This window comes from Centroberyx affinis, unplaced genomic scaffold (genome assembly GCF_046629955.1).
Source record: "Centroberyx affinis isolate AG114_WGS23_722 - 3 ecotype Tasmania unplaced genomic scaffold, CSIRO-AGI_Caff_v1 ptg000364l_1, whole genome shotgun sequence".
Taxonomy (NCBI): Eukaryota; Metazoa; Chordata; class Actinopteri; order Beryciformes; family Berycidae; genus Centroberyx; species Centroberyx affinis.
This window is the reverse complement of record NW_027279035.1, coordinates 1-19,677: the sequence shown is the minus strand read 5'-3', so window position 1 is coordinate 19,677 and position 19,677 is coordinate 1. Positions and strand designations below refer to the sequence as shown.

Sequence of the window (19,677 nt, the reverse complement as noted above, 5' to 3'; positions counted from 1 at the left end):
GAACAGTGAGTCTAAACATGTAGCCTATTTTTTCAATGAACATTCAAAGACACAGACAGAGATCCAACGTGATGAATGACTTGTTTTCAAGAAACTAAACAAAGATAGGCGTGGCATCCCTTCTTGTTTTCCTAGTTTCCACTGGCCACGACCACACATCTACTCCGATTCGTCAGCTTTTAAGAAGGGGCGGTGCCGTGCGAGAGAAAACATCCAGAATTGCGCCCCAAAATGTACAGTCCCGTCTACGCAGCCCGTTATTTCTTCGAGCCAAAATGGTTAAGACGGGGAGCCAGTTTCTCCGCGCGCTGTGTTTGGCTGGCTCAGCCCCGGTGGGCGGGGCCACGCTGCGGAGGTAGAGTCACATGATTCGCGCAGAGCCAGGGTGACCAATTCCAATATGGTGGCCAGCTTGGCAGGTCTACGGTTCTTGTTGATGATATTGTTGTTCTGCGGGATCAGGTACGGCGCCTGCAGCCAGCAAGCCCCGCTGGTTCTGGGGCTGCGACTGGAAGACCCGGCGGGCCGGGTGTGCATGAAGGAGCGGATTATCTCAGCACCGCAAGGAGCCACTTTCAAGCTCCGTCTGTTCGGGTCCGAGCTGCTGAATGGAAGCTGGCCGTGGGTGGCGTTCGCCGGGGCAGCTCCCGGGGAGGCCGGGGCGGTGGGGGACGCGGCGGACCCATGTGGGCAGGAGTCCCGCCGCCGAGAGTCCGCTTTCCAGGTGACGGGGGAGTTCTCCGCGGACGAGGCGAACAGCGGGCAGATAACGGTGCAGGCTCGGAAAGAGAGCCTCCCAGCCCAGGGAGTAGGAGGCAGTCCCACCTACCACCACCTGTGCGTACTGAGCGGAGGGAGATGGGCTTCCGTGGGACCGGACAGACTGCGGATAAACACCGACAAGGCTCTCCCCGCGGACTACATCCCGCCGTGGGGTCTGGCCGTGCTGGTAGTGGCGCTCATCCTGGTCTGCGGGGTGTTGAGGACGGTGAACCTCAGCCTGCTATGGCTGGATCCCCTGGAGCTTTACGTGCTTCACAGCTGCGGCTCCGAGGAGGAGAAACGGGCCGCCAAGCGCCTGGAGCCCATCCGGAGGAGAGGAAACTTCTTGGTGAGTTTCCGGGAGGATGGCAGCATTTCACAGCTGTAGGTGGGACACGATGTTTAATCTCTCCTTTCACTCCCTTTTCCACTCGTCAGGTGTGTTCCCTGCTGTTCCTCTGTGCCGTGGGACACTCGGCGCTGGGCGTGCTGCTGTACCGGGCGCTGGGCTCCATCGCCGCCGCCGTGTTCACCAGCGGCTTCCTCATCTTCCTCCTGGCTGAGATGGTGCCGCACATAGTCTGCTCCGGCTACGGGTTCCAGATAGCGCCGGGTCTGACCTGGCTGGCCCAGGTTTGTATGGTGTTGACCTGCCCCCTGTCTTGTCCCCTGGGGCTGATCCTGGACCTGGCGCTGAGGCGGGACATCAGCACCTGCGGAGTGAGGGAGAGGGCCATGGAGATGATCCGCACCAGCGTCAACGACCCCTACAGGTAAGACACACACTCTGCCACTCCTTGTTATCATCACCATGCCTTGTCCGTGTCCCCGCTCACATCTCGGGCTTGTTTCTGCAGTGAGTTTGTGAAGGAGGAGTTCAGCCGCGGGGCTCTGCGCAGCAAGACGGTGGAGGACATACTGACTCCTCTGAAGGACTGCTTCATGCTGCCCAGCACGGCCATCCTGGACTTCTCCACCATGTCCGAGATCATGCAGAGCGGCTACACGCGTGTGCCCATTTACGAAGAGGAGAGGTGGGCACGGCCAAATGACACTTCTGTGACCTTTTTTGAATGTTTTCTCATCTCGGACAGCAAGCGTTGCGTTTAAATGAAGCGGTGCACAGTGTCTGTCGATGTAAACAGTGGATACAGCACGACAAAAGTACAGTTCATTTGTGGAGGAACGGATAGGAGTCTGGAAAGCTTCTTAGGTTCTGATGTGAAAGATAGAAGGTTGGGAAAATGGTCTTCTAGTCATGAGGAAAAAGAGACTGAACGCACTCCAAAATAGTATAAAAAGCCCACTTCTTTATCCCGATGAAGGCCATGAGGCGGAATAATTTTTAAACGTTTCAAAATGAATAGGCAAACAGCTTCTATTATTATTTAAACCTATTCTGGAGTGCCATGGGTCTCTTTTCCCTCATGTACGGCTATTTGCCTTGGCGATATTGGTGCAGGCACCTATCACAACTCATGTGGTTACAAAGGTAGATACCGGCACACGTGGTACAAGGACAACTCGACCTCACATTCAACGCCAGGAGTTAGCGCTGTACCTACAATAGACAGTAGATCAGTGGATTTTGGTGTGTTGCATCACATTCTACATATCCATTCAGCATGTGTGTGTTTTGCCAGGTCTAACATTGTGGAAATCCTTTATGTGAAAGACTTGGCTCTGGTCGACCCAGACGACTGCACCCCCATGACAACTATCACCAAGTTCTACAATCACCCGCTGCACTTTGTCTTCAATGACACCAAGCTGGACGCCATGCTGGAGGAGTTCAAGAAAGGTGTGCTTACACACACGCTCACACCTGCTGAGTGAGTGAGTGAGTGAGTGAGTGAGTGAGTGGGAGGCTAGCAGTTGGTACATTTTCAAATGTCCACTAGGAAACCAGCACAGGGACATTTGCAGGGCAGCAAAGAGAAAACTGCTGTCATATTCATTTTGACCATTTTATTTTGATTCCTTTCGTTTTGGGTTTATTTTTTACCACAGCGAAGATAGTGTGCACAGTGTACATGTCATGGGAATTTCACTCAAATTTCAAATATAATCCACAGGAGGTGGACCATAAAATATTCCCAAATTCTCTGTACCTGAACTGTACTTTCACCCCAAATAATTTCAGTTACATCTGATGACAGCAATGACAGTGTTATAGAGCCCATCTTGTGAAAGTAAGGATATTTAAAGAAACAGACATGGTAATTATGCTCCTATTTGCAATTTCTTTAAAATATTTACAATTTTACAGAAAATTACATGTATTAGCCAACATAAAAAAACACCAATATAACATGTGCTAGGCAGCTAGCATTAGCTTTAGAGTTGCAGAAAAAGTGCAGCCCATTCTAACGTCCTGTCATCTCACTGGTGCAGCTTTTATTGTACCAGAAATGTTAGGAGAGAAGAAGAACATTGCCACCTCAGAGAGATTTCTCCATTTTAAAATTGTCTCTCAGTGCGTATCGGGTTCTCTGGGCATCATGCACCCGAACAGATACCTGAGCAGGGGTTGTATTATGTGATTTGACCTCTGACCCCTCTCCTCCTGTCAGGCAACTCTCACCTGGCCATCGTCCAGAAGGTGAACAACGAGGGGGAGGGCGACCCCTTCTACGAGGTGCTGGGATTGGTCACCTTGGAGGACGTCATCGAGGAGATCATCAAGTCAGAGATCCTGGATGAGTCTGACGGCTACTGTAAGTTTTTGTGACAGTGATTAATATAACTTGCACACTTCCTTCTCGTCTCTTCACCTCCCTCCCTCCCTCCTCCCGCTGCAGTGGACATGAAGGTGAAGCGCCCGCTGGCTCCGCTGGAGATCCCGCTGGAGCCCCGGAGCGTCCACGAGGAGTTTTCTCTCTTCAAACTGCCTGAAGGGGAGCCCAAGATCCGCACTTCACCGCAACTTCTGCTGGCCACACACCGCTTCTTGTCCAGAGGTGTGTGTGTGTGTGTGTCTGTGTGTGTGTGTGTGTGTGTAATTATCTGTGGGCCTGTTCTTGCATGAGACAGAGGGAAAGAGTGCATGAGATTAAGGTTGTCCATCTACCTTACATTGAAATATTTAGTCACAGTTTAACACAGTGGATATAATGATTACATCACTGTTACATATTACAATTGAGCCAGAGGGTTAAGGCTCAACATTTATTTGTTAACGTCTGTGTGTGGCAGCATGTGGGATCTCAGCTCAGTAGTAGCACAACTAGGTAGCTGAAAAAATATGTTGATAGAATTCATTGTCTGTTGGATTGCAGAATAAAGTTTTATTGATTTGATTTCGATGTAAGAGTGCAGCTACTTAAGGTCACCAGGCGGTGCACTTCTAGACATGATTGATCTGGCGTGACATGACATCACTGTCTAAACCCTCTAACATTTCACCTTAGACAGTAACCCTAGACAGTAAGTGTATCTGTTCCTGACCCCTGGCCCCTGTAGAAGTGGAGCACTTCAGCCCCGGACGCGTGTCTGAGAAGGTCCTGTTCCACCTGCTCCGTCACCCCAGCGTCAACCAGGAAGTGCACTTTGACCCCACCAACCGGCTGAGTCCTGACCACTATCTGTACACCCGCAACCACCCAGTGGACTACTTCATTCTGCTGCTGCAGGTGTGTTTGGGTTTTGAAAAGTCTTAAGTCTCTTGGCTATACGTGGCATCATTTAAATAGGCAATAAGTGATCATTTTTCTCTATTCAACATTTCACCAGCCAAGTATGAAATTTGGAAAAAGATACAATGCTGCATGCTGGGTGTTTGTTCTCAGGGGCGCGTGGAAGTGGAGATCGGGAAAGAGGGGCTGAAGTTTGAGAATGGGGCTTTTACATACTATGGCGTGTCCGCGCTCACAGCACCATCTTCAGGTAAGATGTAGAATTGCAGAAGACAAACACTTCCCATCATCTCTTTTCTATCTCTCCACAGCACAGGTTTGATCATTTGTCAAGCAGCAAATTACTGAAGCATACAGCCTGGGTCAATTGCAGATTATGTGTAATTAATGATTACTTTTGAACGATAACACTGTCTGTACCATGTTTTATATAACTGAGGTTATAGACAGAGTACCGAAAAGTGAGCTGACACAGTTGCCTGTAAAATGAAAAGAGCATCATGGCAGAAATGTGCAGGATTGCAAACAATGAGCTGACTCTGTGTGTGTGTGTGTGTGTGTGTGTGCGTGCGTGTGTGTGTGTGTGTAATAACAGTGCACCAATCTCCAGTGTCAACCCAGCGTCACTCTCCCAGGGATCCGTTTGACTTAGGAGATGCTACAAGCCCGTCCAGCTACTGTCCTGACTACACCGTCCGAGCTCTCACTGACCTGCAGCTCATACGGGTACGTGTGTGTGTTTGTGTGTGTGTGTGTGTGTGTGTGTAGTACAACATTAGAGCTGTCACAACTAACTGTCTCGTGCTTTTTTTTTTATTTGTAGGTGACACGTCTACAGTATTTGAATGCTCTCATGGCATCCCGTGTGGCTCAGAGTCCAGATCCTCCTGAGATTAAGATCCTGCCCAATAGCCAGACCAAACTACTCAATGACAGAAACACCACACAAGGTAAAACCTCTCTCAAAACGACCTCTGACCTCCAACATCTATTGTCCAAAAGACACTCTTGGATCCCAAAACTAACATCTGTGTCGATGAAAAGTCATACCAAAACTCTTTTGAATATGATTTTCCAAAAACTGGTATTACAGACTCCCCTCCTCAGATAAGGGAATAAAGTGATACCTTTCTTCTCTGTTGTAATTTTAGTCTTTAATATCTCTAATAGTAGCTATTTCTGTCCATATATATGTTGTTAGAATATACTTTTGCCTGTTCGCCTTTTGCTGAACTAAGATCATTCTCTCTCTCTCTCTTTTTTCCCTCCTTGCTTGCCTCCGTGTCTTCTCTCCTTCTCTCCTCCTCTGGCCCTTCCAGAGTTCCCTGTAAACTTTTCGTTCTTTGATACCATTGAGAACTACTGTTAGTATTTTTTTTTGCATGAGGTAAATAAAATGCCGCCTGTCTGTGGCATGACAACAGACACCTACATATAGTACACTCAACTGAACACACAAACACACACACATTATCTCTGTGTCTCTTTCACCAAAAGGGCACCAAGGAGAACAGTTTACCATACACATTGATTTGTACATTTGTATTATATGAAATACCAATATCGATATATAAACAAAATCAATAACAATTAATATCCCACTCTTGGTCCCTTCTTAATGGTAAAAGTATGACAGTTGACAGTATGGCAGCCTCTCAGGACTCTTTTTGCCCTTTTGAAATGTTTACTTTGTCAAACCAATAGAATTGTCAGTTCCCACTTCACTTGGTGTCCTTTTATTTTTAACTGAGAAATAAATTCTTGTACAGAATGTGGATGTGGGCAGATATATATATGTGTGTGTGTGTGTGTGTGTGTGTGTGTGTGCTTGTGGAGAGGCTTCATATCCTCTGTTTCCACATCCTTTTTTCATTGCACATTTCTGCTCTCCCCTGAACACATCTCAGTTCTCTCTGGTGGGTATGTATACTTATACTGTCACTCCTTCACATCTAGACTATCTCTGCATGTCTGACCCGATATGACTGTTGCACAGACTGGGCAGGAATCCCACTGTGATAGGTGGCATTGTAATGTCAAAAGGTATATTGGGTATGTAGAGGACCTGCGGTGCGTTTCATTAGTCTTCAGCTTCGTTTTAGGAAAGTTTTAACCTTTCCTCGTTCCCTTCCCCTCGACGCTTCCCCTCGGGGAAATACCCGGCGCCATCTTAAGTATCGGTCCATTACTCTGATAACTCGCGTTTCTGAGATCGAGCCTTCGAGGGCCGGGGGAGCGAGTCAACAACGACCTAGACTTCAGGAGTGTAGCTTGCCCAGAATTCATTGTGATTGTCCATCATTTCCTGTGCACAACCCACCTGAACCCATGTCTGAACAAGTGATATATATAATTTAAAGTAAACAAGCTGTATATTTTGAGGATATAGGCATATTTATGAAGTTAACGCATCTGTAATATTTTAATACTCATTGGTCTGTGTAATTGGTATTATTTATTATCATCATTATTATTATTATTATTAATTATTATTAATTATTAGGCCTGCATAAGGTTAAGTGTGTTCCGTTTCAAATCCTCCGCTCCCCCTTAGACCCCGCCCCCCGCTCTGCAAGTGGCCGCTCGTGTGGCGTATGATGGGGAAGTGACAGAGAGCTAAAGAGTTAAATGACTAATGAAACGCAAGTCAGTCTCGGGTGACGTAATGTGCCATCTGGCGGCCATATTGGCGGTCCACAGCTCTTCCCAAGAACAGCTGAGGAAAGCTGCATTTCTAAACTTACAGCTCAGCCATAACAGAATGAAATAGACATTTCTGAGCCGTTTTTGATTGGGGACTGATCATGTCATTGATGCATCTGATCGATTTGGTGTTCAATGTCAGCTTCTTAGATAGCTAGCTAACCATAATATCTGCTCAGCTGCCCATCACTGTCATGTCAACACATCTCATTTGCCCAGCAGCTAATGCTACATGGCTGGTAGTTGCATGTTAACAGTAACCTTAGTGGCTTTGCTAAATTAGACTACTGGCTAGGTAGGAAGATAACAAAGCCAAACAACAACTGTTAGGTAAGGTCAGCTGAATGAACCCTTCTCAAGCTACAACTCAGTAGTGTGTTTGGAGTGGAGACTAGAGCTAAAGGAGCCAGGACAGTTTGCTGGGTCACAGTAATTTTGTACAAAAAAATCTACCTGTCCGACTTTTCACTTTTACCGTTTTTTCTTTATCCAGCCTCGACTCCAAAGCACTCCAAGTTGTTAACCAACACAAACAGTTGTTTTTGGCTTTGCTAGGGAGCTAACTAGCTAATTTAGCAAAGCAACTAGTGGTAAAATGTTAACAAGCAACCACTAGACGCTACTAGCTACATAGTGTTAGCTATTGTGCAAATTGGATGTGTTAACAACAGGACAGTCATAGTAGCTGACCAGGTACTATGGTTAGCTATTTAACTTACAAGCTGACATTTTATACAAAGAACACAAAATCGATCAGATGTATCAGAGTTTCCGTTCAAAAACAACACAGAAAGTCATCTATTCCATACTGAGACGGCTGAGTTGTAAGTTTAGAAATGCAGTCAGCTGTTCTCAGCCGTTAGAGCTGAAGACCTCCAAAATGGCCGCCAGAGAAGGCGCTACGTCACCTGAAAGTCTTCTGTATGGTTGTGTCATTGTGATGTCATCATCCCTCACTCACCCCAGCTCTCCTCTCATTGGTCGGGTTCCACAGGTGGCAGTAAAGCCCAGGAGAGCTCCACGGAAGAGGAGGCTCATGGGTAGTGCGGTTTTCTCTGCCCTTTGTCAAAACCTGCTCCAACCAAGCGGAGACTTTTTTTTGTTCTTACTTGTTTTTATAAATGAATCATCTATGGCTGGAACGTAGTTATTGGACTAGAATGGAGTGAGAGTGGTTGTGTATGTCTATAGATCCATGGCATTTGCTTTGCCGTTCTCATCTCCACCCCCATTCCTTTATGTGCTTTTCATTGCAATTATTTTATGCTGTTTTATACACTCTGGGCAATATGTGTATATACATTTTATTTTAATTGGGCGGTGCCTTTCTTCCCAGTTTAGCCTTCCTTACTAAACGTTGCATTGCTCATTCCTAACTTTTGCCTGTCTGGGTGCCAAAGCTACATGCATTTGCGTGTGTGTGTGTGTGTCTGTCAGTGTGTCTGTTGTCTATGTCGGTGCATATTCAAGCATCCGTCCATTTTAGACACTAAACACATAAATTGGATAAAAGCTGATTTGCACATAAATGTGTGCACTGTTGATAGCATGAAGCTATCTTACTAGCCGTAAGGTACGTCCAATTGTTCTCACCGTCACACAGCAGTACTGTCACACATAGAGGTGTGTATAGCCAAATAATATTATTTCAGCTTTGACCCATCAGTGCTCTGCCTTGATGGGACATTTATATGTTTTTGACCGGGAAGATGAAACGGAGGCTCACATATGATCACCATATCGGTCTCTGTTTTATCCAAACCTGGAAAAGCAAGGGGACTACAGCATCAACACACCCGGTCAGATTTGCAAAACATTTCTAAGAATAAGAGTCAATGATCACTGGTTGGCTCACATGGCCATTTGAATATCACTACGACTATCCACACAGGGTCAGAGTTCACCTGATGCTTATGTTGATTTGTGCATTGTGATTTAGTCTGATATGTGAGAAACCAATCCCAGCACCCCGTCTCTCCCTGTGGCGCCTATCTAGATCCATTTGACGTGCAAGGTCAGCAACACTGCATCTGGTCCAACAGAGGGCACTATGGACCTTAGTGCCTGTATTGGCCATCTGTAATCTTAAACCCATAGAATTGGAAGCAGGGTTAACAGTCAGTGAGTGAAGGAGCTGTGGCGGTGTGGGCCAGATACGGCGAGGTTTCAACTCCGCAGCTCCTGACCGGAAGCTCCAGCTGTAGCCGTCCTGCACTCATGCATTCCATTTGTTTGGCCAGGGAGATCCACAGTGCGAGTTCGTGCTTCGCTTATTGCCTAAAGCACCTTGTTTGTTATCTCATCCTCGTTATCCCAGATGGTTATGTTAACATTCCAGCATGTGCGTACATGTGTATGTGTCTGTTTGGATCTGTGTGTGTGTGTGTGTGTGTGTGTGACATACAATATTTGACTAGTACATGTCAGCAAGCAAGCATCCAGTCCACCAAACTCCATAACCCAGGTCGTATGTTGCTCATTTCATCACGCATGTCCGGCAGTATATGGAACATCTTGGTCTAGAAACAACCCCTAAATAACACTTATTATATAGGTACCACCTCTGTTTGTGCAGTCTTAAAGTTAAATGGAGAAAAACGGCAAAGTGTACTTTTTCCTTCGGCAGTGTTTGAGTTTGAATTCGGCCAATCAGTGTTTGAGTAGCAGAAGGGTCGGTTAGGAGGATGTTCTGCACCAACCAGATACTCTCCAACATGTTACGGTGTTACATTAGCACCAGTTCTGCCTCCTCGCATTTCGATTCCATTGAGAGATGTGTGTTTGGTTCATCCAGTGTTGTCATTTGCAAACATGATGCCATATTCTTCGGAGTAAATATTTTTCAGCTGTTTACCTATATTTTGTTTGTTTTGTTGTAATAAGTTCATTTATATGGTATCAAAAGTCTGAATGTACAAAAGGTAATCATTACTTGTGTTACTTATACTGATTGGGAGAAATGTCAGGGGGGGTTTGATGATGTGGAGAACTGTATATTAATATATGAACACTTAGAGAAAATATAAATCAAGGTTGTAGTTTATAGGTAGTCAGCCTCAGTTTTCAGGTACAAGAACACTGTTACCATGAGAGTTAATGAAAACCACACATATTTATCAGTTTCTTTCTGTCTAGGTTACATTTGTATAGAATTTCTCAGCTCATTTTTTTTGGAATGCCGCCAGGTTTTGGGTGCATTGAGACCCTGTTGCATTTAACACTTTCAATACTTAAGTTTCTTAGGAAATAAACTCAATCCTGTTTGAAATGTGTTCTTTTTGTTTTCCTTGTCTACTCCCACACATGGAAATATCACAAGTGACCAGTTCCTTCTGAAGTGTTAGTGCTGTGCGTGGCGAGGCAGGCGTTCACACGGACAGTGGAACAACGTCATGCTAAAGGAACATTCCACTGAAGAGCAAATCTGATTTACACAAACATGTTTTTGTTTTTTAGTTCAAATGTTTTTATTTGAATTTTGCAACATACATAAACAAAAAAAACCAGAAACGAGCACGCAGGCCCGAACATGGAAAACAAAACAACACAAATTAAGGAGCAGACCCCGCCCCCCCCCCACACCCCACACCCCACACCCCACACCACACACACATTTTTGTTTTTTAGGACAGGATAGATTGGTGAGAAAAAGAGGGGGATGACATGTGACAAAGGTCTCAGGCCAGACCTGAACCCAGGATGCTGTGACCACATAGCTCATACCTTAGACCACTGAGCCACCATACCCTCCTAACAGTTCTGAGAAGTGAAAGCAGCACTTCTCTTCTTAGCACTGAAATTCACAATAACTTCCTTGCATACACCGACTGCCTATGTAGGTCGCATTTTCAGGAAGCAACACCTCTATCCTGCCCTACAAAAGGCAAAACTCAGTAGCTACATTTGTGTGTTTTCATGGTCAAAGTCCAGGACTATTACATTTAGATTTAATATCAAAAGGTTAAATGACACTATCCACCTCTATACCTGCAATACTGTTGTCAGGTCATGTCAGGACATGAACTTTCAAGTAATTTCACTTTCAAGTAATCTGTGGTTATTTCTCTGTGGGTTTGTAAGGTAGGATGTAGCCTGCTTCCTATTTGACAACCTAGTCAACATTTTATTTTATTACTGGTTCATTATTCATTCTTTAACTTGAAATAAAACTTGAAATGTTGCACTTGCATACGGGGCAGATGGATAGATTGAATCTACATGTGGCTCAATTGATCAAATTTTAAGGAAATCCTTTATAATGATAAAGCGGAAACAAAATGAATGAATGCAGTATGAAGCTGATTTGTAGTATATTTTTTTCTTATTGTCTGGTGAAAGAAAGGGGGAAGCAGTCGCAGTCACATAACTTCCTGTCATGGAAATTACATGGTATTTCCCCTCTGAGAGGGGAGTTTGTGGCATGGCAATTTTCCCAGAGCTCTGATATTCTGTAATGATGTAATGTATCAGCCATAGGTCCCTTTCAGCCGAACTACTTTCATCACCTCCACTCTTTATAACAGAGGTTATAAATGCTACAATAAATTCCACTAGTAGTCAGAGCTACAGCAATTATCTTGGCTAACTACATTTTTCAGGCTTTTTTTATAGCGAACAACACCGTGGCTATTACTGCTCCTAGGTCTGTCCTGCAACAGATTTGGGTCTTCATGTGCCAAAATTCAGAATATCCTGACACCACAAAATGACTCGCAGTCACAAATGTATTGAGGATGGGCTCATTTCAGTCACAAATTAGCTTCATGTAAGGTTGTGAAATAAGTGATTTGTTTATGGCATTTGCTCAGTGCAAGCGATTCAGATGCGGAAGTTGAGTCCTATAGGTTAAGCAATACTTCTGTACTGTTTGTGGGACCAATTCTGGGAGACTAAGAGCCACCTGCATTGGAGACATTGCCAGCCACAAATTCTCTTAAACATTTGATTCTGGCTACTGCCCATTCTTAACTAGTTAAGTTTGTTCAAGAAAAAATGTCAGATCCAATTCCCGCAACTAAATTGCTGCATCATGCAGACACTGCAGACAACTTCCTCATATAGTCCTGATTTATGTGGAAGTGACCTGGCGGACTGGAGTGCTTTGAGTCGACACAATGTATAAAAATGACCAAATTTGAAAGTTTGTGAGTCAATGAGGGATGAGGACCTGTTCCTGGAGAGCCATGCATTCTTGTCTACTGCTGCTAATTTTTCTATTCAGTTGCGGGTGTAAATCTAATCAAATCTCTCACTTTAAAGCATAAAAAAAAACATTTGTTCACGACTTAATTATCAGTCAGAAGAGGTGAGCGGGCACAGCGGGAAAAAATATGGCTCAGTCATATCAGCAGCTCTTAGTTGGAATAGTTCTGAGAAGCAGCACAGTTCCAGCTGGAGACGGGACTGTGAGAGCAGACCTGATAAGCCGGCTCCTCAACAAATCATCGTTCTCACGCAGGCTAAGTATGTGATGAGTCCTCCGACCTTGGTGAGGCAGAGGCGTTACTTGCTCTTCCTCCCTCTACTAGACTAGACATTATGTTAACCGGCACTTTTAAATGCAGCCGTTGTCCCTCTGCTCTTTGATTCCTGTTGCTCACAAGACCAGGGTCTGATCAAGGCCTTGCCATAGCACCAATCACCCCTAGAATATAAGACATTCCCATAGAAACTGGTATAGTACTGTTTGCACTCAGTCTGGCACAGACTTTTTTTTCAGTTTCATTTGGTTTAGTGTAGGTACGCTAAACATTTTATTTTCAGTGGGAAACTTCTGCACATAAGCCAAATTACATACATCTGCAATTATTTTATTATTAGTAGTATTGTTATTATTAGCTTGGGGAAATGTTTAAGAAGCTTTTACTTCATTTATAATTTGTTGCTTAACCATACAGAACCTTTATTTATACAATACAAACAAGTATGCTCAAAGCTATGCTCCATGTTAGAGAGAGAGAGAGCAGTTTATGATTTGAGATAGGCCTAAACTCTTTCACATTTCTGGTGATAATGAGTAACTATAGTGTAATTATAATGTGTAATTTGTGTAATTTTTCAGTTAAATGCCAGTGATTTCAAGTGAACAAGTATTATATCGTCAGCATGATAACAGTACTACATTAAAGTGGCAAATTGTGCAATCGTTACTGAATGATTGCTTTACTTCAGGGGTATTACTTTCAGTTTCTGAGGGATTTCACCTTCAAACAAATTACAACTTGTTAACGTACAAGTTCATACTGCACAGGCCCTGTAACTCAGGCCCTGCAGGTGAAAGAAAGTTTTAATCTAGATCATGGGCACCACAAAAACTACGCTACTGACAGTCATCTCCACCTCAACCACAGATCCTCACAGCATGTGTTGCAGTGTTAACCAGCAGTGTTGCAGCGTGAGTGTGAGGATGTGGTCCTGTTGACCTTCTTAGTGCAGATAAAAACAAAATAGGGCCCATAACAGAACCCTGAGGTACTCTACAACTGGCTCTGAAATTATGAGATCTGGCACGTAGACTTTTTTAGTTGTGGATAACAAAATGACACATGTGTATAACTACACAAGTTGTATCTCAGTCATGTTTCAGTTGTTTATGTCGTGATATGCTCCAACAAAATGCATTGTAACTTAATGAAAATCCTGTATTCCTGCCTAGTTCAATGGGTAGATTATAGCATTGACAGTGCCAGGGTGCAGGGTTTGATTCCCATTAGAACCACCCATATTCAAGATATATACTCAGGGTAAGCTTTGGATAAAATCATCCACCAAATGTATTTCATGTAATATCCGAAGCACATCAATACTGCTTCTGATGATGGATTCTCCGTGGGAATCAATAGATATGTTAGACGATAGGAAAATGAGTCTAGGGTGAAATAAAATCTGTTAAGAAGCACTGGTGGAGAGCAATGGAGAAAGTGAAAATCTTCACCTACCACAAACTATTATATACTTTACTCACATATTATATACTCCTTATATATACTCCAATGGCAGGACAAGTTGGTGAGTTGGTGAGTTGGTGAGTTGGTCTGTTACATGCTGACAATACTGACAATATCAAACTGTGTGATGATGTGATTTTCTTTTGTCTTCCCTTCCCGGTATTTCCTCTTTTTATCTTGTATTCACCATAGCGGAATAGCAACCTTATGCCTGTGTGTGTCTGTCTGTGTCTGTGTCCATATCTGTGTGTGTGTGTGTGCGTGCACAAAAATAAAAAATACACCTACAAATATACTGTATATCATAGCATATATTTGTTCCATTCATACTACAGCAACTCCCACTTCATAAAATGAATAAACACTGTAAAAATGTCTGCTAAAAGATTGGGCCAGAGTTTGGGAACAATTGGCCTACTTCATGCAATGTCATAAAACCACCAATTTATTGAATTTTGAATAATCACAATAATTCATCCAAGAAGTTTTGCTTATTTTTTAAACTTCATTCTCCTTAAATGTTTGATTTGTGAGTGGGTTCATAAAAGCAAATGTTACACATTTCACTTTTTAAAGAGTGGGTGTATGACCAAAAAACCTTTATGTAAATTAACCACCACCAAATGTGCCAATGTTGCAGCTACAAGGAAGTGGGGAGGCTCTCTGGTCGCAATATAAATGAGAAGCCCAGACTGCTGAGTTTCATCTGCAAACCTGCAGCTCTCCTCGACCAGTGCACCTAGCAAATTGACTTGAGTCTTTATTCAGAGAGAGAGAAAAATACATTCGACTTATTTCGATTTATTCCATTCCATACAACAGTTTTTAGGAGCACAATGTGCGACTTTGATCTGTCCCAGGCTCTGGAGGGGTAAGTTCAAGAAATACTCTACAATACTCTTTTAATGTCTGGATTTGGCTAAGATAAAAAAAAAACATATATATATTTAAAATCCGGTAATTATAGCTACAACTGCATGTGTCAACAATTGATGGTAAAAGGATGTAGTTTATTATTTGTGTTCTTTGAAACAGTATTATTCCAGTTTTTGTTCAACTTTTAGTTGTCATGGATTTTTGTGCATACTTCGAATTTATACAACAGCTTTTGGTTCATAAATTGATTGAAACACCAACTAGGCTACATGACTAGTGTGCATTTTCTCGATGTCATTCTTCTGCTGCAGCACAAAGTAGGTCTGTGCCACTTGAGTTATAAAAAATTCAGCAGCCAAATGAACTACTTTTGTTACAGGGTAGGCCTGCCTACTTGAAGGAAACATTACATCCTGAAATTCTGTGAAATGGGAACTACTTCAGTTTCTCTAACAAAGTGTTTCTCTTCTAGCTGCGGATCTTGTTTATTCTATGAAAACTACTTTCTCCACTTTTCTCCTGTTCTGTAGGCCTATTGCTATAAAGCTTAGTCCCAAACTGTTGTTGGATAGGCCAAGGATTTTTTTTATTTTTTTTTTTAGGAATTTTCATTGGTAGGGTAAATTAATTTGGAATGACAAAATCCAGTATTTGTTCCTAGTACAGTACTCAACTACTACAGTAGATCCCTTTATGAAAGGCTTTAATATAGGCTAGTGGTGCCTCACTGATTTGTTAATTACACCTATTCATATGCAGTTTCTTAATATAACGGATGGTTCAACTTTCCCTTAGAATCACCTTACTTGCCTAAAGCAAAAATGGCCTACAAATGTCGTCTCTTAGCCTTGCAGGTGTTAAGAAAATGTAGAATGAGACTGTGGATAACATTCACAGTCTCTTAAAATAAGATGTTTCATACGGTGGTAGATTTTTCATTTATCATAATGTTTACTATTGACTGTGCTTGTGAACAATTTCTAATGTGGGCTCTACAGTATTTTAATAATAATAGACACTGGTCTGCTTTGTATTTCAGCTCATTTGAAGCAGATGAGACAGGACCTGAACACTGCTGCTGTGAGGCGATGGTAAGATGGTGAATTACTATTTATCACAAAATCGTTAAGTGTCTTTGCCACCTCCACATGACTCATATCTTGGCTTAGGGGGAAATCCCCGATGAGTGATTTCTCTCCCACAGACAGGTGGAAACATTCTAGTCTAGTAGAAGTGCTGTTACTTTGCTGACATTTTGTTTTGTTTGGTGTTAAAATCTACTGAAGTAAAAGTAAAATGTACTCAGAGGGAGAGTTACTTTTTAGAAGAGAACATTACTTCAGTAAAAACACACTTAAGTAAAAGTCAAATTACTGACTTTAAAAACGACTCAAAAAAGCACAAGGACACAAAAAAGCTACGCAATTACAGTAACAGGAGTAAATGCAATTACTCCCACCCTTGTGTGCAGGGCGTACAGGATGGGCTCTTCAACCTGGACGAGGGGGTCGACCTGGCGGTGTCCCGACCGCCTAAGAGCATGCAGCGTGTAGCGAACCTGGTGGTGGCGCTGAACAGGATGAAAAGGGCCCCGGCCCTCTGCGGCCCCGAGCTCAGCGATGAGCAACTCTGCAGCATGATCATGGAGAGCCTGGTAGACGGTAGGCCACAGCGACAGTGCGCTCTGTTTCACATTATAAGACAATTTTCTTTCATCTTGGCCGATAAATGGGTATTTCACTCTGTTGTCATTATCTGGCACGTCAGTATTCTTCATGTCGATCCCCTTCCCCTTTCTCCTTCTTCACCCCTCCATCTTTCCGTAGAAACAATTGTCAAGAAGGGTCAGGACTTGACCATGTGCGAGAAAAAAAGCACGTTTCAACGCGTTAACAGTGAGAAGCAGTGCACCATATGTGACACCTCACAGAAGGCTGTGGTCCAGCCACCGGGACACCTGAAACTGCAGGCCATCACGCTGAAAGGAGGAAACTGCCATCAGAAAGGTAGGAGGAGCACAACAGATTGCTACGGCAACGTGCACACCAACAACTGGGCCAACACCATTATACTGCAGTGTTTCTAAACCTAACACCGGTGCATTTACTGTGTATTCTAGGCTTGGGCGATATCCAAAATTTAATATCGCGATACTGTCCCGCCAAAATATATAGGGGAGGGGGGGTGGGGTTTCCAGGTTTTTTTTGGGTGCGTATTTTATTCTATTTCTTCTAAATTACATCAAATGTCTAGGCTATAATAATAGTAATTATTATTAACAGCCTAGAAATTTGATCTTACTATTCAAGCATTGGAGGAAACAGTTGCCATTTGGTATAATTTGCTCATTCCTGCTATTTCCAGAAAAATGGGCTGATTGTGGAAAAGTCAACCCACTTGAATTATTATTATTGATTTTTTTTGGTGGGCGGGGGGGCAAGCCTACTTTATTCGTCTACAAAAATATCAATAGCAAAAACCATGTTCTTCATACCCCATCTACCTTTTATCCTCCTCTCTAACTCAGTGCCTTTATATTAATCATGGTACTGATGCTGTAGGGATTGAGTTCAGCGCTTACCATCCACATTAAAACCTAGACAGTACTTCCAACAAAAGCACCCACAAAACTCTCTCTCCTCTGTTTCTCTCGCTTAGTGAGGTTTAAACTATCGAGGTACATCAGCCCTGTCCCTGCCGCTGCAGCCCAGACTGTCGCCTTGTCAATCATGAACAGCAACTGGCACATGTCCTGCTTTATGAAGGAAGACACAGCTGTCTTGCATGTGGAGGTAAACACACACACACACACACACACACACACACACACACACACACACACACACACACACACAACCACACACATCAGGGTAAGAAATTTGCTTTTTTTTCTCTAGGGTATTTTTGGTCCCCTTAATCTCATTTTAGGGGAAATTTGGTCCTACATATTGACAAATAAACACTCAATTTGATGAAAAAGATTTATTTCATTTTAAATCATGTGCCACATGTCCCACACTTGTTTCCCACTTACTGGAGACTAGCGGCAGGCCTTGAAAAGCCACTGCATTTTTCTCACCCACAATGTAAAGGAATTACCACCTAGTCATAGGCACCCACGCATCACCTACGTGTGAACATCTGACAAATCAGTGAAACAAAATGTTAACAGAGTGAAATGCAAAAAAGGGTACTAATTACAATAATCGGGGGTATTTCTTTCTTTCTTTCTTCTCTGAGTTTTTATTTCCTAGTCATTTTGTGAACTTCCTGGGGCATTTTGGACCGGAGTCCCCGTTAATTTCTGACCCTGACACACACTATTAATGCTTTATTGGCATCCACTGAATTATAAACAACTTATATTTACTGGATATACAAATTCACTTAATGTACATGAATTTGTACAGGACATACTGACACAAACGGCACAAGGACAAAAGGATCTCACATACTAAATACATACAGTCTAAAAGGACAGTACTTTGGACAGTATAGACTACACAGCGTTGGTTGCAGTATGGTTGAAGGCACTGAGCGAGATGTTGCGATTGACCAGTAGTGCATAGGTCAGTGCACCACGATGACATTAACATACTTAACAGAATAAGATACATTAAATAAAGCATCACTATGAGAGAATTTACATGCCTGGGGCTGAAAAGTGTCAGGTACAAAGTCTAAAGTGCACAGGGTTGTGCAGACCCTGCAATGCAAGACTATGCAACTTTGCACTTTGGTAATAATATGAAGCATCATAATAAAAAGAGTCAGAGGTTTTGATTTTTGATCTATAAAAATGGATTAGGTTTGGCTGTGAAATGTTGACCCTTCTCAGTTGCCACAGGTTCAACATCCTCTGATGGGCCTTCTTGATTAGGCAGGAGATGCTCTTGCTCTTCAGGAAGCCCAGTTCTTGCTACTGTCCGTATGAAGTAGCAAGTTCTTTAGGAAGTCCATCCTCATCTCAACAGTATTCAGCTCAGGGATTCAGGATTCAGGATTCTCCTCTCACAGTATCAGACAAAATATACAATATTACACAGTAGACACTCAGTTACAGTATACACAATCTACTGGTCGACTAGTCAATATAGTGCACAGAATAGAATAGAATAATGGTAAGATGCAACAGTAGCGATAAGGAAATAGCGGTGGGTAAAGTGACAGTTGGAACATACTGTTTACTGTTTATGCACTTTACCTTTACTTTACCTACTCTGTCTGTCTGTCTGTCTGTCTGTCTGCCTATCCTCCGACAGCTTTGCAGTGAAGAGGATTTAAAAGTCATCAGAGCCAATGACAACATGGATCGCTTCCTCTTCTACAAGAGTACCACCGGATACACCCAGACCACTTTTGAGTCCGTCAAGTACCGCGGCTGGTTCATCAGCACTTCGTCCGACTGTGAAAACCAACCTGTGGAGATGTGCAAGGTAGACACCGCCAGGCGTCTCACCTACTTCAAAATTAACTAAAACGTATTCCTCGGTTGTATGTCGTGCTATGCACAGGTGGAGCCAGAATGAGACTGAGGTTACTGATACAGCACAGTGGCTCCTAGGTCAAGTTTTCAGTAGACGTTATATCAGTAGAAACCACTCTGTTAAAAACTGTTGAGGATGGGCAGTGTACTTTTTTGGTTTGAGCCAATCACACCACTAGATGGAGCAATCCTCATTTAGTTGTTCTCTGAATTTGACATGATGATCCTCTCTGTATTTGGTGGGATGGTACAACTAACTAATGATTGA

At 43.2% G+C, this 19,677-nt stretch overlaps 2 protein-coding genes across 2 annotated transcripts; both read left to right on the top strand.

Moving 5' to 3' along the window:
- The first annotated feature begins 400 nt into the window (after positions 1 to 400).
- LOC139641337 (metal transporter CNNM3-like) lies at positions 401 to 10,357 on the top strand. The gene is made up of 11 exons (XM_071515662.1): positions 401 to 1,111; positions 1,201 to 1,535; positions 1,620 to 1,796; positions 2,406 to 2,563; positions 3,336 to 3,479; positions 3,564 to 3,722; positions 4,225 to 4,394; positions 4,551 to 4,647; positions 4,993 to 5,123; positions 5,221 to 5,347; positions 8,095 to 10,357. The coding sequence occupies exons 1-11, from the start codon at positions 401 to 403 to the stop codon at positions 8,142 to 8,144; spliced, it is 2,259 nt and encodes a 752-aa protein (XP_071371763.1). The 3' UTR covers positions 8,145 to 10,357.
- Positions 10,358 to 14,775: 4,418 nt separating this feature from the next.
- On the top strand, positions 14,776 to 19,671 carry LOC139641352 (interleukin-1 beta-like). Its single transcript, XM_071515686.1, has 6 exons — positions 14,776 to 14,918; positions 15,963 to 16,014; positions 16,395 to 16,584; positions 16,750 to 16,929; positions 17,582 to 17,715; positions 19,186 to 19,671. Exons 1-6 carry the CDS (start codon positions 14,884 to 14,886, stop codon positions 19,399 to 19,401), a joined length of 807 nt encoding a protein of 268 aa, XP_071371787.1. The 5' UTR covers positions 14,776 to 14,883; the 3' UTR covers positions 19,402 to 19,671.
- Positions 19,672 to 19,677: the final 6 nt, after the last annotated feature.